Genomic DNA, 21,131 nt, shown 5'->3' on the forward strand with positions numbered 1-21,131 from the left:
GGTGCAGGTGGAAAATATGGAGGAGGAGACGAAGAATGCATTTCCATCACAGCATCCAGCAACTTCCACTTGAATGTTAGATGGTATTTTTAAAATGTCCTTCGGACACCCTTACACCAGGGCATTTTCAGTGGGCACTTTCAGTCCACTGCACACCCAGATCTTGTGCTATCTCTGGATCCTTCTCTTCTCTCTTTCCCTTTTATGGGGCATGCAGAGCGATGGAGCCTTTGGAGCCAGACATCTGGGCTCCAGTCTTGGCTTTATTACTTATTTAGCTGTATAGCTTATATAAGTATTCTGACTGCTTAATGTCAGTTTTTCCATTAGCAAGATGGGCATGATAAAATTACCCATTTCCTAAGTTCGTTATGAGTATTAGAAGTGTGTAGTAGATGCTTGTTTTCCTGCCCACATGCCTTCTCAGGACCGAAGCGCTCCTTTTTCCAGCTTCTTGGAACCTTGGCTGCCGATGGTCTATAGCTGTGCCCCTTCTTGGGCATGGCCTCTGTGTAAGACAATCTCTAGTCCATGGTTATGCTCTCCCAAGGGGCTGCCGATACCCAAAGACTGGTGGATGTGGAGTTGCAAGGTCTCGTCTCTGCCGGAAATTAGAACAGTTCTGGAGGGCCGTTCCAGCTCCAGAACCTCATGTTCAATCAGCTACAGACTTTGTGGCAATTGCATCACAGTTCAGCTTCTCACTGCCAGTTCTGTTTCCCTCACTAATTCTCCAGTAAACCTGAACGCTTCTGTCTCAGAATCAGTTGCCAAGCAAAGACAAGATAGCTAGAATTGTGAAAATTGAAGAAGGTAGAGAATAAATTGTTATTATTATTATTTGGGGAGTGAGATCTTTTATTTTAGATTTTCTAGAATATTCCAGCTACACAAGGAGCTACACAAGGAATTCTGTATAATAACTTGAACCATGAGTAGTGAAAATAAAATCATCCCAAATTTTGACGATGGAAACATGGTTGACTTTTTAAAATTATTTAAGTTTATTATTTATTTAATTTATCTTACTAGAACATATTCTAAGTAGCCTGCTCCAATAGAAGTAGAACCTTGTTATTGAGTAACTGACTCTTACCTGATTCTTCTGGGCACTGTAATTTCATTATCTCTGTATATTTGATTAATAATCCCAAACTGATGGAGGGGCTAAGAGTTTATATCCCCATAAGATACAAGAGGTTAACCTATGAAAAACTGATGAGTTGTGATTTGGTAGACCACGAGGAAAGTTAATGCCACAGAGGTTAAGTTTTTATTGACCTGTAGAAAGATAACTAATTTCACATCTGATTTAGCAATTATTTTATTTTGCATTTTTAAAAACTTATTTAAATTCATGCATACATACAGCAATATTAATAATACAGTAATGTTAGCTTCAGGTGTACATAAAGTGATTTAACACTTCCATACATTAGCTGGTGCTCATTAGAAGTGCCCTCTTTAACCCCCATCACCTGTTTTACCCATTGCCCCGCCCCCTCCCTCCTGGTAGCCATCAATTTGTTCTCTATAGTTAAGAGTCTGTTTCTTGGTTTGCCTCTCTCTCTCTTTTTTCCCTTTGCTCATTTGTTTTATTTAACAATCTTTTTAGATATTTCTTTTCTATCATAAATCTCATTTCTTTTTTTTTTTTTTAAAGATTTTATTTATTTATTTGACAGGGAGAGAGGGAGGGAGAGATCACAAGTAGGCAGAGAGGCAGGCAGAGAGAGGAGGAAGCAGGCTTCACTGCTGAGCAGAGAGCCCGATGTGGGGCTCGATCCCAGGACCCTGAGATCATGACCTGAGCTGAAGACAGAGGCTTAACCCCCTGAGCCACCCAGGTGCCCCATAAATCTCATTTCTTATACACACTTTGATTTTGCATTTGTCTTTGCTGCTGGCTACCTCAATGAGTTAAATAAAACTTCGTCAGTTGCTCACTATCTATTTGTATGAGAATGTCATTTTTAACAGTGGCTTTTCATAGGAATGTGCTTCTGTTTAAATATTGTTAGTTTCTGAAAGGTAGCATTATGACAAGAAGGTATCCAAAGTCCCAAGGGGCAACTGGAAAAGAGAAGTCAACATTCTGAAGTTAGCCAAACCCTCTCATACGACATCCAAACTTTGGGTCTGTTTTGGAAGTACGCGTACTTGTCAGGTTTGCTGTAATGAAGTACCACACGCTCCAGTGGCTCAAATAATAGAAATGTGTTGTCTCCCAGTTTGGGAGAACACAAGTCTGAGATCAAGGGCCTGGCAGGTTTGGTTCCTTCTGGGGTCTGGAAGGAAGAATCTCTTTGGGGCTTCTCCCAGCTGGTGGTTTGCTGGCAACCTTTGAACTTCTCTGGCTTGTAGACACATCACCCTGGTCTCTGCCTTCATCTTCACACAGTGTTCTCCTGTGTGTCCGTGTCCAATTTTCCCCTTTTTATAAAGACGTCGGTCATATTGGCTTAGACCCAACCTCATGGCCTCATTTTAACTTGATTACCTCTGTCAAGACCCTATATCCAAATAAGGTCATTGTTCAACCCATCACAGTCTGATTCTTTTTCTCCATTTCCAAGGCTTACTTTTTACCCTCAGATACCTTAAGAAGAATGTCATTAACTCCTGATGAATCCAGTTGGGAAATCTCTCTCCTCATTTTAAGATGAGGTTTATTGCCACATCTCACAACAAGTCCGTGCTGGTGCTGCTGTAGGAATGTAGTGATGAATGAGGCTTGGGAAATAAATCCTGTTTAACAGATGAGTTCACAAGTTCTCAGGGGCACTTAGCAGCCCCAGTGCTTTACAGATTCAACAACAACCAAAAATGCCTTTTTTGGTGTGGCTTTTATTTTCATGAATACAATTAAATAAATAATTTTAATGGCATTTGGATGGCATTTTTAAAAACACATTGGTAAATTTGTCTGAGGGGAGAGTACGGTGCTTTTTAATTTTCTCTGGGCAGGTAGTCAGGTTGTGGGGGACGAATGATTTCTTTGGAAACCGTGGAATTATTTGCCGTGAGTAGAAGAAGGACCTGCTGTTTGAATAACCCCTTTGAACTGTCTGACACATAATGGAAGCTTGTTAAATGTTTATTGGATGAACGGAAGCGTCCGGGGAGCTTGGAATATTTGACAGGAATCAAATAAAAAGCACATATTTATTCAGAGATTCACCATATACCTACCTTTGGCTAGACGCTGTGGGGCTGCCAGTGTATGTAGGAGAATAGTAATAGTAGTGAATATTTTCTGTGCTGCTTGCGTGCCAAGTGTCCTACACACTTTTTTTATTGTCTCAGAGGGTGCCTGGGTGGCTCAGTGGGTTAAGCCTCTGCCTTCGGCTCAGGTCATGATCTCAGGGTCCTGGTATCGAGTCCTGCATCCGGCTCTCTGCACAGCGGGGAGCCTGCTTCCCTCTCTCCGCTCTCTGCCTGCCCCTCTGCCTTACTTGTGATCTCTGTCAAATAAATAAAAATCTTTATAAAAATAAAATAAAATAAAAATTGTCTCAGAGTTTAGCAGTATTGTTCTTATTTGACATATAAGGACACCAGGGCTAGAGAGTTCAAGCGCGTCGACTGTATAGCTAGTGATTGGTAAGGTCAAGTGTGTTCTTAATCTGTACACTTGGATGCCTCCCAGATTGGCCTCTTTCTGGGAGAAGCTTTTGTTCTAGTCGTGGAGCTGGGACATTTATAACTGAGGCAGTTGGAAATTGGGCATAGTAAGAGTCTAGCCGTATCATATGTCTTTTTGCTACATACCTGTGTGCTGTCAGCTTTTCATAGTAGTGTGGGGTTGTGTCATGGTTAAGTATGTGCAATGTGGATTTAGATGCCTGGATTCAAATCCCACTTGCACCTCTTCCTCTCTGGGTGCTTTTGGACACATAGCTTAACTGTTCTGTGCTATCATTTTTTTAAATTATAAAATAGAGTATAATGAAAGTACCTCCCTCATTGTTGTGAAGGATATGTAAGATCTGCAAAATGATTCTGTACCTGGCAAAATGTACCTCCTGCTAGAATATAAGCTTCCCAAAGGCAGGAATTTATGCCTGTTTTGTTCATTCATGAATCTTACACATCTAGAACGGTGCTTGGTATAAAACAGACATTCAGTAAATACATCGTTGAATGAATGAATATATTTCAATGTGTAAATGCCAGGGCTTAGTCACATTGGCAGATGTAATGAAGGAGTCACATGCTTGCACAACTATGTAGAACGTGGTTCTCAACCCAGGATACACATTAGAAATACCTGGGAAGCTTTTTTTTTTTTTTTTCTTTTTTTTTATTATGTTATGTTAGTCACCGTACTGTATGTCATTAGTTTTTGATGGCGTGTTCCATGACTCATTGTTTGCATATGATACCCAGTGCTCCATGCAGTCTGTGCTTTTCAATAGACTGATGTCAAGCTCCGCTACAGGCCAAGGTTGGTCACCCCTCTCGGAGAATCACTGAAAGTAACAGCTGAAAACGTAAATACAGGAGTACCGTGTTGAAGAGTCAACACAGGAAGCAATTTTTTGAATGACTTACAACCCGTAGGAAGCGGAAAACATCCTTTGTTTCAATAATTACGTTCGCAAAAATTTCAGTGCACCTTAAAATGGTCAAAAACTACTTTGCATTCATGTGTAATACGGATTAGGATTTAGGCTCAAATAATCACACAAGGTTTGTTCCCCTAAATAAATCGCTGGTGGGATATTTGGAGTTTGTGTGGGGCTTTGGACGGTTTTTGTTTGTTTTTTGTTTTTTGGTTTTTTTCCCAATCTTGTGGACTGTCCTTAACATTGAAGGCAGCTCTCTACATCAACCAAGGAGTATTGTAGGCTGCTTTGAATATAAACAAAGTTAGTAACAAAATATCATGTATGGGGGAAAGCTCACCAACCCATACACAGTGATGAAGATCCCTTTTGAGGCACTTGGGGAATTAAACCAAGGTACAAACTACCTGTCTAGACAGCCGCTTCTTTTTCTAAAACAAGGACATGAGTTCACCAATCTCTACGTCAGTTGCTTCTCTTAGGAGACATCCTAGCTAAGGGAAACTTTTTTCTTTTTTTAAGGTTTATTTATTTATTCTAGAGAGAAAGACAGAGATAGGGAGAAGAGAGCATGACTGGGATGGAGAGGGAGAAGCAGGCTCCCACTGAGGAGGGAGACTGACATGGGGCTTGATCCCAGGACTCTGGGATCATGACTCGAGCCGAAGGTAGACGCTTAACCGACTAAGCCACCCAGTTGCCCCTAAGGAAACTTTTGTTTCCTTTGGTGCTTGCTTCTCTGCTCACAGGTGGGGTCCTCATTCTATTCTATTCATAGAATCACCCAGAAAGGGAGTTGGCAGATGGGGATGGACTGCATATAGGAGCCATATTAATGTGGAATCAGGGTGGAACCAGAGCGAATTGAGAGAAAATTGCAAATCGGATAATTAGAGGGTATCCTGGCTAAATAACCACTTACATGTTTTCCCATAAATTTTTAAAAATTCTCTGGTAAAGAGTATATGCTACACATTTATTTCAATAAATACGTTATAGAAATATTAACACTATTCTATGCCCTTTATAAATGTCACAGCAATAGGATTTTATTTTACATTGATCACAAAGCCATTTTTATGTCTCTCAGGCTTCTTAACCCTGAATTCTACCTCTTTTGCCTTTTTCTTTAAAGAGCTGCTTTGAAGGATTTCTGGCCCTCTCTGCAAAGTATATCACCGAAATGCACAGCCTGGCATATAATTCAAATCTTCCTAAATCAGATTTCTCAACCCTTGATCTAATCAGCAAGCTGTTTTGCTTAGCTTTTTGGTCAAGTTCATTCATTAACTCAGAAAGCATTTATTGAATATTTGCTGTCTACCCTGGGGCCAGAATATAATAAGATTAGGGGATGAATTGAGCCCTGTCCTTTAGCAGTTTGTAGTCTTACTGAATGAAGTGGAGGAAATAATAGAATGCTATTTAAAATGTATGATGGCTTTTATACTTTAAATATGTTTGAGGTTTTTCATGGCAGGTAATTGACATTAACCATGACTTTGTGCGCCTAAAACTGCATTATAGAATATTTTCTTTTCGTTTCTGCTTCCCAGTTAATACCACAGTTGTCCTTTTCCAAGATTCTTTTGCCATCATAGCCATCCCAACAAAGTGTTGTTGTAAAATTGATAGGAAGGACCACCGCCACCTCACTGTCTGATTATAGGTTTGGGAGGATTCTGGGCAGGGAGGAAAAAAATGAAGTTGAAACCCCATCGATTTTTTTTTTTTAACTGAACCATACTGTAACATAAAGCCCCTGCCAACTCAGCACACCCCAAATTCGACCACTTTGAAATGTCATCTTCTACAACCAAGATGAACCCACATAGAAAAATAGCTTACATTCATTTTATTTGAGGTCTGAAAGAATTCAGTTGCTTTCTTATTTTGGAACGGAAAGTGTGTGCATATATGAGCTCTTGGAGAGAAGAATGTTCTCACACGGCTGTTTAGAAAGAGGAAAAAGCTGCCATCAGAAGTCACCTCCTGCCTTGCTATAGTACCTATGATGAAGTTTTAGAACATCGGGAGGTTCAGGGGTGGGGTCCGGAGCCGAGGACCAAGAAAGAATTCTTTTTGTTTTTTTAAAGATTTTTTATTTATTTGACAGATAGAGATCACAACTAGGCAGGCAGAGAGAGAGAGGAGGAAGCAGGCTCCCCACTGAGCAGAGAGCCCAATGCAGGGCTCAATCCCAGGACCCTGAGATCATGACCTGAGCCGAAGGCAAAGGCTTTAACCCACTGAGCCACCCAGGTGCCCTGAAAGAATTTTTTTTTTTTAATTTTTATTTCTTTTTAAAATTTCTTTTCACTGTTCCAGAATACATTGTTTATGCACCACACCCAGCGCTCCATGCAATACATGCCCTCCACAACACCCACCACCAGGCTCACCTAACCCCCCACACCTCTCTCCCCTCCAAAACCCTCAGTTTGTTTATCAGATTCCACAGTCTCTCATGGTTCGTCTCCCCCTCTGATTTCCCCCAACTCACTTCCCCTGAGCCATCAATTTGGTGCAAAATGGTGGTGGTTTATTAAAGCGCAAGAACAGGACCTGTGGCAGGAAGAGCTGCTGCCCCAGGGTTGTGAGGGGTGGCAGGTTATGTAGCACGGGGTTGGGGGAAAAGGTTTCAATAGAACTTTCATAAGCTAAAGAGGACCTACAAGAATAAGGTTGTTTTTCCCCTCTGGCAAGGTATTTCACGTAGGACGGGAGATTCCTGGAAGAATGTCACGCGTGTCCCATCCTGGAGTGGGGAGAGGGGGAAGGTTGCAGGGTGTCAGCTTTCGTTTTCTCCTCAGCCGGCCTTCTGTTCCTCATCACCTACGAATCTTTCTCCTGTTCTCCTTCTAATGTAATAACCTCTTGTGAGGCCCATTTGCAGCTACAAACCAGGACCCCTCTGATGGTTCTTACTTATCTTCCTCCTCATTAAGTGTTTATGTGTGTCGTACATACACAATTTTCCTCTAGTCATGGTACAGAAAACCGCCCTTATTATCGACGACCAGGGATCAATAGGCAGCGAGAGGCCTTACGTACTCATTTCTGTTCTCGGGCTGGGCAAGAGTGCCAATGGACTCTGCTTCCCTTGCCGGGCTGAGTGATGGCTGAGGGTTTGTCGGTCTGTTCCCTTATTACCACGGTGCTCTTCTGAGCCCTCCCACCCTACCCTCCCACCCTAATCTGGTTATTTCGGCAGCGTGTCCCTCCTGGCAGTTTTCATTAGGAACACAGGTTTTGGTGGTCAGAGTCTCCAACTTCTAGTCGGTTCAACTCATTTGTCCCGTGGTGTCCACGGTGCCCACAGAATTGTGTTCCCTCCCTTCTTTTTCATTCTGACCACAGCTCTCTGTGGCTGTTCATGAAAAGATGAAGAACTTGTCTTTTTCCTCATTTACTCAAGATTTAGGTATTCTTCAGCTCTTTCAAGGCCTTGTGCTCAGGCACTGTTTGTTACCTTAAGGAACCAAAGGTGGGACCTGTAGATTCTGACTTCGCGGAGATCCAGTTTTCTTGTGATGAAAGCCATGACTTGGAATCACATACAGCCTCCTTCAAAGCCAGAGGAAAGTCCCAAAGAAAAACGTTACACAGTTCCTTGAACTCGGGTCAAGAAAAATGCATGGGCCATGAAGGAGCACCATATAAGAATCTTCCAGTGTTCTTTCCTTATTGCTCAGTGGAACGGAACATACTTTGGGGTGAAGCCCTGTGATATTGTGATTTATAAGCAATATATATCTGGTCGTCCAGATGACCAAAATATATTTCTCACACTTATTTGGTCTTCATCCACAGACCTCTGCTCGCAACTCCTGAAACCTGTGATAAGGGGGAAAGAGTTTTCCATTATGTTAATGAAGGTGGCTTTGTACCCCACCCAAGGGTAGGGGCTGTTTGCCCTGAGGACTGATCTTGTGATGGGAGGGTTGGAACTTTCCGTCCCAATCCCTTTTCCCTCCAGGAGGAGAGAGGCTGAAGTTTCAATCAGTAGCCAATGGCCAATGATTTAATCATTCTTGCATATATAATAAAGCCTCCCTAAGAACCCAGAAGAGTGGGGTTCAGAGACTTTCAGTGAGTAGGTGGAGGTGCTGGAAGAAGGAGGCCCCTGGAGAGGGGATGGAAGCCCCCCCCCCATACGTCACCCTCTGTATCCCTTCGGCTGACTGTGGATTCATATCCTTCATCCTCTGCTTTAGTAAATGGATAAACGTTAAGTAAGTGTTTCTGTCAGTTTGGTGAGCCACTTTAACAAATGAATCAAACCTAAGGAGGAGGTCATTGGAACCTCCCATCTGGAGCTGGTTGGCCAGAAGCCCGGGTAACAGCCTGGGGCTTGTGACTGGCATCTGAAGTGGGGGTGGGGAGAGGTCCTGTAGGACTGCAGCCTAGACCTGTGGAATCCCATGTTAGCTCTGGGTAGAGAGTGTCAGAATTAAGTTGAATTCTGGGAGACCCTGCTGGTGTCTGAGGATTGCTTGATGTTGGGGGAACCTTCCAACTTTGGAATTGGCTCTGGGAACCCGAAAGAGTCAGTGTCGGTAAAGGGGCCAAAATGGATGTTGTTAATTATTTGCCTTGAGGAAAGAGAGGATTGTGTCAGCAGAATGTCTTCATTAAAGGTCTACACACTTGTAACGACTCTTTGGGGGATTATATAAAGCAAGTACATTGTGTGTGACCCAGTGGGAGCTTCCGAAAGTAGGCTACTGGCAAGTGTGATGGGATCACTTTCAACTACTAAAGACCTTGACGTTATTTCTGAGACTTCCCGTGTGGGAATATGAGAGCGGCGGGGAGAAAAGAGTGGGGCACTTGCTGACCTCTTAGACACACTTGGCGGTTGATCAGTGGCTGCATGATCTTGGATTCCTTTTTGGATTCTACCCAACCTTTCTGTGGGTTTTGAGGCTACTGTTGATCTTGGTCAATTACAAATTCCATTTCTGGGTGGAGTTTGCAGAGATCCGGGAACAGAACAGAGAGATCACCTGCCTTTAGATTCCAAGGGAGCTTTTACATTCTGCTCTCATGCCTCCCCCTTTCCCCGGCAAGTTCCTTTCCCTTCCCGGGCTCAGTCATGATGGGATTCACCGTAAATCTGGCAGTCGCTGCCTTCCTTTCCCCCACGTCTACCTGTCCGCAGCCTCGTTCCTCTGTATAGTGAGAGGGTGAAGGAGTCTGAGGATCTGGGCCTCCCTGGGAACCCTGTGTGTCTGCAGGTCCTGTGTCTGAGACGGCAGATTCCACTGCTGTGTTCGCATCCTCTGAGATACGGTGCTGAGAACTAATGGGGATAAAGTACAGAATGAAGTTGTTGATGCTTTCCTTCAGGGCTCCCCCGCTTTGATGGGCCTGGGTAAGTTAGTGCTCCCCACTTGCCCAAACGTATTTGCTCTTGCCAACCCAAATAAAGAGGAAACCAAGGCAAGCTGGAATTATCAGAAATTGACTTTATTCGAGAATAGCATGGGAGTTGCAGTTCAGGACACAAAAACCTTAGCAAACCACGGGCAAGTCTGTTAACAATTTGGGGTGGGCTGTTTTTATGGCCAGGAGTGCAAGGAGCAGGGAATCTAGCCTGAGTCCAAGCAGCAGGTTCAGTGGCTTGAGGATGGGGAGACAATCTCAGTGGATGTTCATTGGTTGAGAGTGAGTTTTCCAGTCATCTGCAAATTAGGCATTAACCTGAAATCCGTCTCTTAAGTTCTTAGATTTTGCTTTCCTCAGGGTGCATATGGGAGATTCTCCATCTCATAGCCTCTTTAGATTAAAGCCTTTCCACACTCTCATGGAGCGGCTTGAAAACTTTAGCTCATAGAAGGAAGCATGTGTCAATGCAGATTTCTGGGCCTCGGCCTCAGACCTACACAGGGCTCGTCCGCAGGGTCACAAGACCCACCTGATTCTAGTTCAGGTGATTCTCAAAGCACACGTGGACACCCCTGCAGAGGGAAAACCCCTCTTCTTTCCAGGGAGCCCCTAGTTAATTCATGAATCACCGCTGATATTGACGCTTGAGACCCCTGTCTGGCATTTTTCATGGAGCGGTGCAGCGGTTGAACTTAACATGATTAATGACAGTATCACAAATTCTCCCCACTTTCTTCCTCCATCATGCTGTTCTCATTCTGTCCACCAGGCTCTCATCTCCCTTCCCGTCCCTTCACCTTGACCTTGTCGTATTTGCCTGCTAAAGCAACTCTTCTCATTTCTTATCTTTGTAGACCAAGGTCAGGACTGACTTTCTCAACCTCTCCCAATTCATTCCCCCCTCTTTCTGACCTGCATTCTGTTGTGTTCCAGGTGCCAAACCTAATCTAAGCCCCATGTTCTGGTTCTCTATTTCCGTGGGCCTTGGTAAGATCACGGCCCCTCAGCATGGGCCTTGTCTTGGCCGCTACCAGTCAGTCTTTAACCATTTGGAACTTCAAGCTTTCTGCGGGAGTCCTCTGCAGGGAGGAGGGAGGACGTTCTTGAGAGGAACAAGACTGAAGCTGGTGCTGTGCCCTGCTTGGAGAGCACTTTGCGGGGAGATGGAGGGATTTCCATAGAAGACTCCACCAGCCCACTTTTCTTGCCTTTAGCCTCTGACAGCTTTAAAATTGTCCAAGTATTGTGACCACGCGGGCCCTCGGTCTTTTTTTTTTTTTTTTCTTTTTGGTAAACAGACCTGCCTTCTGCCCTGTCCCTGAATAGGGGCTTATATTTTAATTTCTATCTCTGAAGCAGTGCTACCCCCAAAAGGGTCCCCTCAACCTCCCTGTCTTTTGAGACCTGCCCCCCCCACCCACACCCGGTCTTGGCCACGTACTTCAGAGACATAGATTCTAATACATTTGCAAAGGGTTTTGCATGTGGAAGACTAACGCAGTCTAGTTTTTACCCTGGGGAGATTTTTTACTATGTATGACCTTCTGATGTTGTTTTTTCTTTGTGTGTGCTTTTTTGTTTTGTTTTGTTTTTTGTTTTGTTTTGTTTTCCTTCTGGCTGCAGGAAAGCCATCTCCCGGGCAGGCCTACAGCACCTGGTTCCCGCACATGCCCTCAGCCTCCCCGTGGCAAACGGCCCGGCGAAGGAGCCCAGAGCGACTCTGGACTGGAGCGTAGGTGTTGGCTTCTTCGTTTCAATGTCATTCAACTGCATGTGTGTCTCTCTCGTTGTCAGGATCCCTGTGGCCACAAAGCAAGACTTACTCATTTCCAATATTGCTCACTGACCCATCTTCAGACGCCTAAGCCATAGTTCCCTTCTCAATCCTCCAGCAACATAGCTCCTGTGTATGAAATCGGATGTGTTTCAGACTAAAATAAAAATGCCATGAATCATTGGTGGCACTGCTGCCTGGGTTTGCAGCTGTGAGATCGGAAGTAACTCTGGGCACATGCTTTATTGTTCTTGCCCACTTGACGATGAGTAGAGCCTACCCTTAGCAACTTTGTGTCATCTAAGCTTAGTCTCCTCAGCTCAGACTGCCTTCTTTTCCTTTAAGAAGCTTTTTTTTTTTTAATTTTTTTTATTTTTTGTTTGTTTGTTTGTTCGTTTTTCCCTGACAGGAGATGATTTCATTTTACATTTTAGGGACTTAATGCCCTCCCATCTGATATATTTCTGTCTCCAATACAAAGGTAGATGGGTCTGGCATCAGTGGGTTGGGTATAGTCGCCAATTTAAACCAAAAGACATCCATAGAAACTTGAGCTGAAGATTGCATTCTGAACTTCTTAAATTAATCAGAATACGTTTATGAGGGTCTTCAGCGAGTCAGGTTCTTGGTCAAAGACATCGATCACTGTGAACTGAAAAACTTTGTCCTTTCCTGGAGGAATGAATGTAGGGAGCAGCATGAAGGTAGAGGAGGGCTTCCCTACAATTCCGCCGCTCTGGTCTTGAGAGTGGTTCTTGTTTAGCAGTGGTAGTTGAGCTGAATAGTGGGGATAATCCATATTCTCCCATATGAAAGAGCATGGCAGGGTCGGAAAAGAGGTTTTTCTTTTTTTTTTTTTTTTAATTAAAATATTTTTTTAGTCCATAAGTCATGATTTAATGTCCTTTTATATTAAAACAATTCTTCCTCTCTCCCAAGCACACACTTAGTGACATTCTTATTTGACATTCTGGACCCATGCCATGGTATGCTGCCTACCTTCATGAAGCACCTGGCAGAAGACTGGGCTCAGCTGGGATGCAGCTTCTTCCTCGATGAGAGGCTTGAGAATGCTATGGTAGGCCCCGCACATGCTGCACTGGTGCTCAGGAAGAAAGCTCCCTTCCTGGTCTTCCCCTTGATTCCAGGACTGTTCCTTGATAAACTCTTAAACCGTAATGGAAAGTAGAATCTATCCACACCAGTGTTTATGTAATTAAAAAGAATTAAATGTATAAACAAATAGATAAATAAGATCAAAAAGAGGCATTCAGGGTCCAGTGATGAGAATGATGCAACTCAGGGACCCAAACTGGTGAATTTAATGTTTGTGATGCCAAAACAATCCTCTGACCTAAAGTAGTAGGACCCTAATGAGGGAGAATTTAAATCGTTGATATAGAAAAAGTCGTTAAATCCTTTTGTTCCTTGTGTGATATTAGTCAAGTCACTTGATTTTTTTCAGTCTGAGTGTCCTCATCGATAGACGGAGAAAATTGTGGCCCCTGCCTAAGGGGGACTTCTGCGGTGTTATTAGAATCAAACGTGGCAGTAAGTGTCAAAGGTCTTTGTAAACAGCGCAGCCTGCCGATTTATTTAATCAGAAAGAAAATTAGGGATGAATTCATCCCACATTTGAGTCCCTGCTTTGTGCTAGAGCCTGCCTTGGTTCCTTGGGATCCTGAGGGGAGGAAGATGGGGTTTCTGCCTTCAAGGAGCTTGGGAAGCAGTTGGAGACAAGAAGTCAACAGCAAGAACATAGGTGTGGACCCCTGGAATGGAGGGGCCCTGAGTCACGGAGCTCCAGGAAGGACGATCCACTGCTGTTTGACAGTGGAAATAGTTATCAGAAACGGCTTTTAAAAAGAAGTGTCCTGTTTCAGCCGAAGCTTGGCAAGAAGGTATTATTTTCTGATTCCTGTAGAGATGTAGGCACTCTAATATTTCATCAGAATGGTATTTTGGGCTGGTGGTGGAAGGCTGTACTACATAGCAGGGGAAGAACAAGTGAGGACTAAGTTCTTTCTTCCTCCCTCTCCTTTGATTGTGGGCGCCCTGTCATGGTGCCCCAGGGAAATGATGGCGTGTCAGGAAGCGCTGTGGGGATGTTTAACAATGGAGGGAACGCTGAGAGCCTCCTCTGAAGACAGTCCATCTGAGGGCATATTTGAAGATCTGACGTGCAAGAAACTATAAAGATATGACTCTGAAAAGAAAAATTAACCGTGGGCTGATACTGCTGTTAGTGAACTGAAGCCAAACAGTGACCAACACTACTGTTCCTTATTAGGACCATGTAAAACATTTTTCTCAGAAGAGAGGAAGAAGCAGATGGCTAAAAACATTTTAGAGTCCCCCCCTGGCCAAAACTTGCCCTTGCTTCAAAATTTTTGGCTTTTCCTAACAAATGGGCTTTTCTCCATTTTCATTTATGTCACCTTAGTTTGCTGGTCTGTACAAGCTGCTGAACCAGGATTTTCTGTGTTCTGCTTCGAGGGTAAGCCCAGGCCACTGGCTTGACCAGCCTCTGCCATTCCTTCATCCTACCCCCCGCCTGGCCCCCTGTGGAAGAAGAATCCTGCTGTTCCAGCCCACTCTCCTGGACTAAAAGCATTGAAATGATCGATCTTCATTTATTCACACTTTCTATTTACTGATCTCGGTTTGGAGCCTTGTATGTGTCTCTCAAATGAGAGGAAGGGTTTAGGGGGATGGAGGACCATCTCAAAGGCCTCTAGGACTCTGACCCCCTGACATATGTCACTCCCCCTCTCTGCGTTTCACCAGTGAAAAAACAGATACAGAGGCTCTTCATGGTGCATGTGAAGTTGTAAGACAAATCAGGGTAGAATTAAACGCTGGGATTAAAAGTTTACTCCTTACATTTCTGTTTATTGTAGAATCCCAAAGTGGTCCTGTTTTGACTTCATGCGAAAGTCTTCAGAAAGGGGCGCAACTGTTTCCTAAGTATCTTTGTGCAAAGGACCTTGGGGAAGCAGCTGGCTAGTGGGGGTGCTGAGACACCAAAGGGCACTGATTTGGTGAGCCTAGACTTGGCACCTGTGTCCTTGGGCCAGGTATACTAGAGTAGGAGTCGGTTTGACGTGTTGGGTACGCAGACTTAAAAACGCCCTTAAAGTATTCATATTCTCATCTTCATATTCTCGTTTCCCTACTTAGTGCTGTGTATTATCTCTCTCTTATTTTTAGCTGTTCCTCAAAGTAACGGAACTTCTCTCTTGCTGTGATTTACTCAAATAGTTATTATGACTTATCAGATTCTCTGTCTCACTTGTCTCATTTTCTTGGTGACTCGTCATGAACAGTCCCTCCTGCGTCCTGAGCAAATGCCTGCCCCTCCATGTACATCCCGGATGGAACCCTCAATGTTGATGTCCAAAGAGTGGCCTGATCAGTCTTTACCGTGGCACCTGAGGCTTCTAGTGACAATAGTAGACACAAGTGGCAATTGCTGTGTCCTATAGACATTTCCTCCCTTGCTCTGTGCCAGGTCATGTTCATCTTTTCAACTGAACCAGTCCTGTTTATCTTACCCACTTTTTGCTTTGCTTCCTCACAGTACCTCTCCCCATGGTTCACTGTCTTATAAACCTTAGAACCAAATTAGCAGTTTTTAGTTGCTTTCTTATTCTAGGTCCTCAGCTGGATTTCAGGCTCCTTGAAGGGAGGGACAGTGTTTTCTGCTTGGTTTTTCTTCTTCACGATGGGGAGCACAGCATCACAGGCCTACCTGCTCTCTGGCTGTAGATGTTGGGATGTTGGGGGACAAACTGATTGCAGCTTTCTGTTCAATCAGTGAGAAGGGGATATTTCACTGGGAATTGACCAGCCTCAGGTAATCTCCAGTTCCTGAAAGGAATGGTAGACAAAGAGTCCAAAGCTGCCTTTGGAAAATAAATGGGTTTATGCTATATGAATCCCAGGTAACTCTTTTAAACTCTCTTTCCTAGGATGATGCATTGTGTGAGTCTTAGAGCACAGCGACGGTCTGCTCTCCTTCCTCCCCACTCTTTCCCTCTTCACCTTCATGGTGACAACCTTCAGGAGCTGCTCCCAGGCCCAAGTCATGCATGCTGGGCAAGCCAGTTTTGGGGAAAACAGGCTAAGTTGCCAGAAAAGGAGTAATATTCAAAAAGGAAAAAAAAATCCCATCTCCTGGGCTGGAATCCAGGTTTCCGGTTTAGAGTGAGTTAGCTCCTTCAGAAGTATGTCTGTTGTACAGATAATGTGTGTCTTCTCTTAAATGTCGCATGCCTAATTCTACAGTGGAGACTTAATTTGTACTTAGAGATTTCTTCTCTCTTTTTAGTATGATAGCAGGGGGCAAGGAGGTGGGTCTCACTCTGTCTCCACTGTTTTATAATTTGTTTTAAAACAACTTTCAAAGCAGTGGTGGAAAAGCCATCCAGATCTTTCTTAAAGGGCATGTTGGTTTTAACGTCGATTTTAATTTCAGTTCATTTTTTTCCTCCCCCCTTGGAAAATTTCCGCCAATCCTGAGGGCTATGGAAAATAAGTTCAACACAAAGCCAGATTTTAAATCCAGACCATATTTTCTTTCCTCTAGTTGACAATGCTAAGAAAAGAAGTGCTTTCTCCTAGGTAGGTAGAAACATAACACAATTATACACCACCCTACCACTTGGTTCAGGGACAAGATTACGCGGACAATCTTCATGCGGGATTGGTTTAAACTGGGTTATGAAACTAGGTCATCTTATCTTTAGAAATGTCGAATGAAGCGCCAGGAGGAGGCAGGTGTGTATGGTTGAGTGCGTAAGCATGTTCTCATTTCAGTCTTATATCAGGGGGCAGGTCCTAGCAAACCTGTGCCTTCAGGTCTAAGCTCTTGTATCTTCAGGTCTGGGTGTTGTCCCCGATAGTGACTCTCACCTCAACCTTTCCCCACTCCCATCCCCATTTCAAAAACTGTTAAGTCGGGTTGATCAAGGTATCTGATGGCCGAGAGGTCAGGAGGAGCTAACCAGCTATAAATCAGTGAATGTCCTGGCACTGGTCTGCCATGTTAATTGTGGGGGCAGATCTAGCATGATTTCGTGCACCCTTATAGTCATTTAGTTCACCAAATTGTAAGAATTTTAAGTTCTGGCTGTTGGGAGAGATTGTAGAATCCCACAGTTTCACAGGTCATGGAGAAGTGTCTCTCTGGGGCTAAGCTTCTGCCTCTAAGCAAGTGATTGAGCTAATACTGCCCAGTAAGAAATAGATGTGAGCCATAAAATAATTCTTAATTTTCTAGTAGCCACATTGAGAAAAGTAAAAATAAATATGTAATTTTAATTTTAGTACCATGTTTTGTTCAACCAAATATATAAAAAAATATTACCATCTCATTATGTAATCAGTATAAAAACTACCAGTGAGGAGGTTTGCATTCTTTTTTTTTCCCCCACACTGAGTATTCAAAGTCGGCTGTGAATTTCACAGTGACAGGACATCTCAATTAGTGGGAACCACATTTCAAGTTCTCAATAGCCACATGCTTCTTGGCTAAACTATCCTTGTTAAACTATCCTAGACAAATTCTACCTATTATCATCATGAAGACTTTCAGGGAGAGACAGTTCAGAGTTCTTTTCCTTTCCGAATTTGTAAGGACATTTACATGAGATACATCTTTATAACTTCCCTGCTGTTTCAAAACATTTATATAAGCAAGTGTCTTCCTTTTGTGTAAATGATTTGCCTCTAGTGTCAGTGCATTCTGTGTTATTCAAAGTCTATAAACCCTTCCCACCAATATATACACATATCCTTTTAACTATAACCATTACTAGGACTTCAGTAGAACTTGAGAGCAAGGAATCATATCTGTATCTATAAATCTATACCTAGATGGAGCTCTATTCTTAGGTGGCTAGATCCATCTTTATACAGATCCATCTATATAAACATATGTATATCTATAAAGACTTGTCTCAGTACTCACAGATACAGAAGAAATGTTATCTTAATTTAGAAATGGGAGAACTATTATTTTATTTTATTTTTTTTGGCCTGGCACAGATGGATACTCTGAGTTGTATATTGTTTGAGATGATATTTCAAGGTGGATATGTAGAGGAGAAAGAGATTCCTGGGTGGGGAGAATGGAATAAACAAAAAACACGGCACAAAAAAGGGAGGCTATGGCTATATTTAGGGAAGAGTGATGAAGGAGGAAAATGTGCAAAGGTGAATACAAGGAAGGTTAAGGATGGACAAATTGGTGTCAGTGGAAGGTCTAGTGTGTGAGATTAAATTTGGATTTCATTTTATAAATAATAGAACATCATTTAAGCATCCTGAGCAAGAGAGAGGCAAAACTGTTGTTATGTTCTAAGGGAATTAATTTTGCAGCATTGTAAAATATCAGAGAGAAAGTCAGAATTAGAGTTCAGAGCAGAAGAAACCAGCACTCGGATTAGACATGTTCTTCAGTATATGATAAGTAACTTGGGGGTGGATGTAGATAATGAAAGGAAATCCAGACAAAAATATAAGGTCTGTGTTAGTTGGTGTAGACTAGGCTGCAATAAATAGGATATTCAAACATACAATCACCATGGAAGAGAAGTATATTTCTCCCTCATGTAACAGACAAGGACTGTTCCAGGTAGGCTGAGTGGGAGGTGGGCTCTATTTCACATAGTTATTCAATGCCACAAACAGTTGCTCTTACATCTTCACCAGATGGCTTCTGAAATCATCCCCAAGGTTGGCTTTTCAAGTATCCAGTGTGGGAAAAGAGCATGGAGGAAGCATGTGGGAGGTTTTGATGGGCCAAGTCTAAAAACCATACATATCAGTCATGCTTATGTTCCATTGGTTAGATCTTGGTCACACGGCCATACCTAGTTACAAGGAAGGCTGGGTAATAAGGTCTAGCTGTATGTCCAGGAAGAAGAAAAAAATAATTTGGGTGAAAGGTTAGTAGTCTTGGTACAAAGACCAAGGAAAAAAACTTAGATAATACCAACATCTATGGGTTAGAAAGGAAGGAAAACTGGATAGTGTCCACCTTAAAAGTAAAACTGCCAGTTATTTTACCAGCAAAGTAGGATTATTTGGGATTAGCTGAGGAATTATAGTTTGGGACATGCAAGCTATGACACTACCTTTGATCTGGACATCAAAGGAAAGAAACATTATAGAGAAAAGGAGGAGTGTGGGAGGGGCTGCTTTAAATGGAAGTCCATTGGAGGAAAGCATGAGTTCAGGGAGGTGATGGTTTCTCATTGGCTGAGGTATTTTCTTATTGGCTGAGCTTGTTGGGCATCAAGGAGAAATTCTTTTCCTCTTGCTGAAGTAGTAAAATAGTCTTCTTCGTGTTGGGAATGCAAGGTAAGTCTCTTCCTGTTGGGGGTCTGCAATTAATGATGAGTCGTAGAGTGTGACAGCTCCCCCATCTGACCTCCTGACTCCATTTTAAATGAGGTGTCCTTAATTCAGTTTCACAAATGTAACCACAATAACAGTAGTAGAAACGACATCGAACACCTATTCTAATTGTGTGCAAGGCATTGGACATTATGCATTTTTCACATTTAAGTATCACTATGACCTTGTGAGTGAAGTAGTTATTTCTGCAATTTAGTGGTGAGTAAAATAAAGTTTAGGGAAGTTAGGCCCAAGATCATATAGCTGGTATGTGAAAAGTCTATCTCATGTTTATTAATATTGAGCTAGAGAAGGATGAATCGGAAATGTAAGAAGAAAACCACAGTGGTTCATTTGTCTGTTCTCTTCTTGTGTGAATGCAGTCCCAGCTGGATACCTTTATGCAGAATTCAGGAGTCCCCAAGACCATCTTCACTTTTGACATCAGTTGAAGGTTTGGGCATCCCCAAGATCATACTCAAAATGTTTGATGAGTCACTAGAAGGACTCACAGAATTTACTGAAAGCTATTATATACACATTTGTGGCCTACTGCAGTGAAAGGATACAGATTCAAATCTACCAAGGGGAGAGGTACATGGTACAGAGTCCAGGAGAGTTTCACAGGTTGAGCTTTCCGTTATTCTCTCCTAGTGGATTTGTGGACAGTGCTAACCTCTCCTAGCAACTTTGTGTGACAGCACGTGTGGCATATTGCCAATCGATCTGAACCTTGGTGTCTAGTGTATTAGTTGTGGCTTGGTCATGTAGACATGGTTGATTCCTGCATGGCTGAACTTAATCTCTAGCCCCTCTGGAGGCTGAGCTGATATATGGCTCTAAGCCCCACCATAAGTCACAGTTGTCTTAGACTATCTGGCATGGCTCAAGGCCCCGAAGTAAACATATACTCTTATCAGGCAGGACATTCCCAGCACTTAGATGACCTTTGCGGAGCTGAGGGCAAAGTCCAGATTTCTCTTTTGGGTAATGTTACTATAAATGTATTTTATTAGGGACGCCTGGGTGGCTCAGTTGGATAAGCGGCTGCCTTCGCCTCAGTTCGTGATCCCAGCGTCCTGGGATCGAGTCCCACATCGGGCTCCTTGCTCAGCGGGGGGCCTGCTTCTCTCTCTGCCTCTGCCTGCCACTCTGTCTGCCTGTGCTCGCTCTCCCTCTCTCTCTCTGACTAATAAATAAATGAAATCTTTAAAAAAAAATACCTGTTTAAAAAAAATGTATTTTATTAGGTATCAGACAAGACAGATGTGCAAGAAAAGGATGAGGCATGGGAAAAATGTAGTCTAGTAAGAGGTATGCTTCATCTCTTTTTTTTTGCATGACTTTTTTTTAAAAAAGGCTTTTCTTCTGTTTGTGATTTTAGGAGACTGTCCTGTTTCTTATTAGGCACCATGTTTACTTCTCACAGTTTATGACTCTAGACTAATGGACAGATAAAAATAATTATGCCTTTCTACCCCCTTGGGAGTTGCATATAACAAAAATGTGCATGGATTCATTTATTCATTGATTCTTAGTCTTTCATCTTTTCAAGTCCCAAAATTTATTTGTCATTATTTTCCAGGCACTAAGTGAAGTTCTGGACATTCTGTGTTCTCGTGGAGCTTAGAATCTCATATATGAGGAAACATTAATCAAAGGATTATTCCAATGAATGGATAATTACCAATGGAGAAAGGTTATTGGAAGGGAACACAGTTTTATGAGAGAAACTAACAAATAACTTCAGTTAGACTTTGGGGCTAGTGATGGCTTCTTGGAAGGAGTAACACTGGATCTGATGACCAGTAAGTGAATAGAAATTAGCCACATAGAATCAGAACGGAGAGGAGTAAACAATTTGGATAGACTAAGCAGCATATGCAGTGAACAGCCTTTGATATAGGGACATTTGAACAGAGACCTTAAAAAAAAAAAAAGAGGGAGGCACAATGTAGTTATCTCATGTAAGCAATTATTAGTCAAGGGAATAGGGA

General features: G+C 42.8%; 1 protein-coding gene across 8 annotated transcripts in view; it reads left to right on the forward strand.

The window, feature by feature from the left end:
- Nucleotides 1-21,131, forward strand: part of DGKI (diacylglycerol kinase iota) — a 430,951-nt gene that overhangs the window by 138,464 nt on the left and 271,356 nt on the right. For all 8 annotated transcript variants that reach the window (XM_032868387.1, XM_032868409.1, XM_032868419.1 and 5 more), the window contains exon 2: nucleotides 11,583-11,691. In XM_032868387.1, coding sequence (XP_032724278.1) covers nucleotides 11,583-11,691 — 109 coding nt within the window. The remainder of the gene's footprint in view (nucleotides 1-11,582; nucleotides 11,692-21,131) is intronic.

Source organism: Lontra canadensis, unplaced genomic scaffold (genome assembly GCF_010015895.1).
Source record: "Lontra canadensis isolate GAN:19392208 unplaced genomic scaffold, GSC_riverotter_1.0 scaffold2, whole genome shotgun sequence".
Classification (NCBI taxonomy): domain Eukaryota; kingdom Metazoa; phylum Chordata; class Mammalia; order Carnivora; family Mustelidae; genus Lontra; species Lontra canadensis.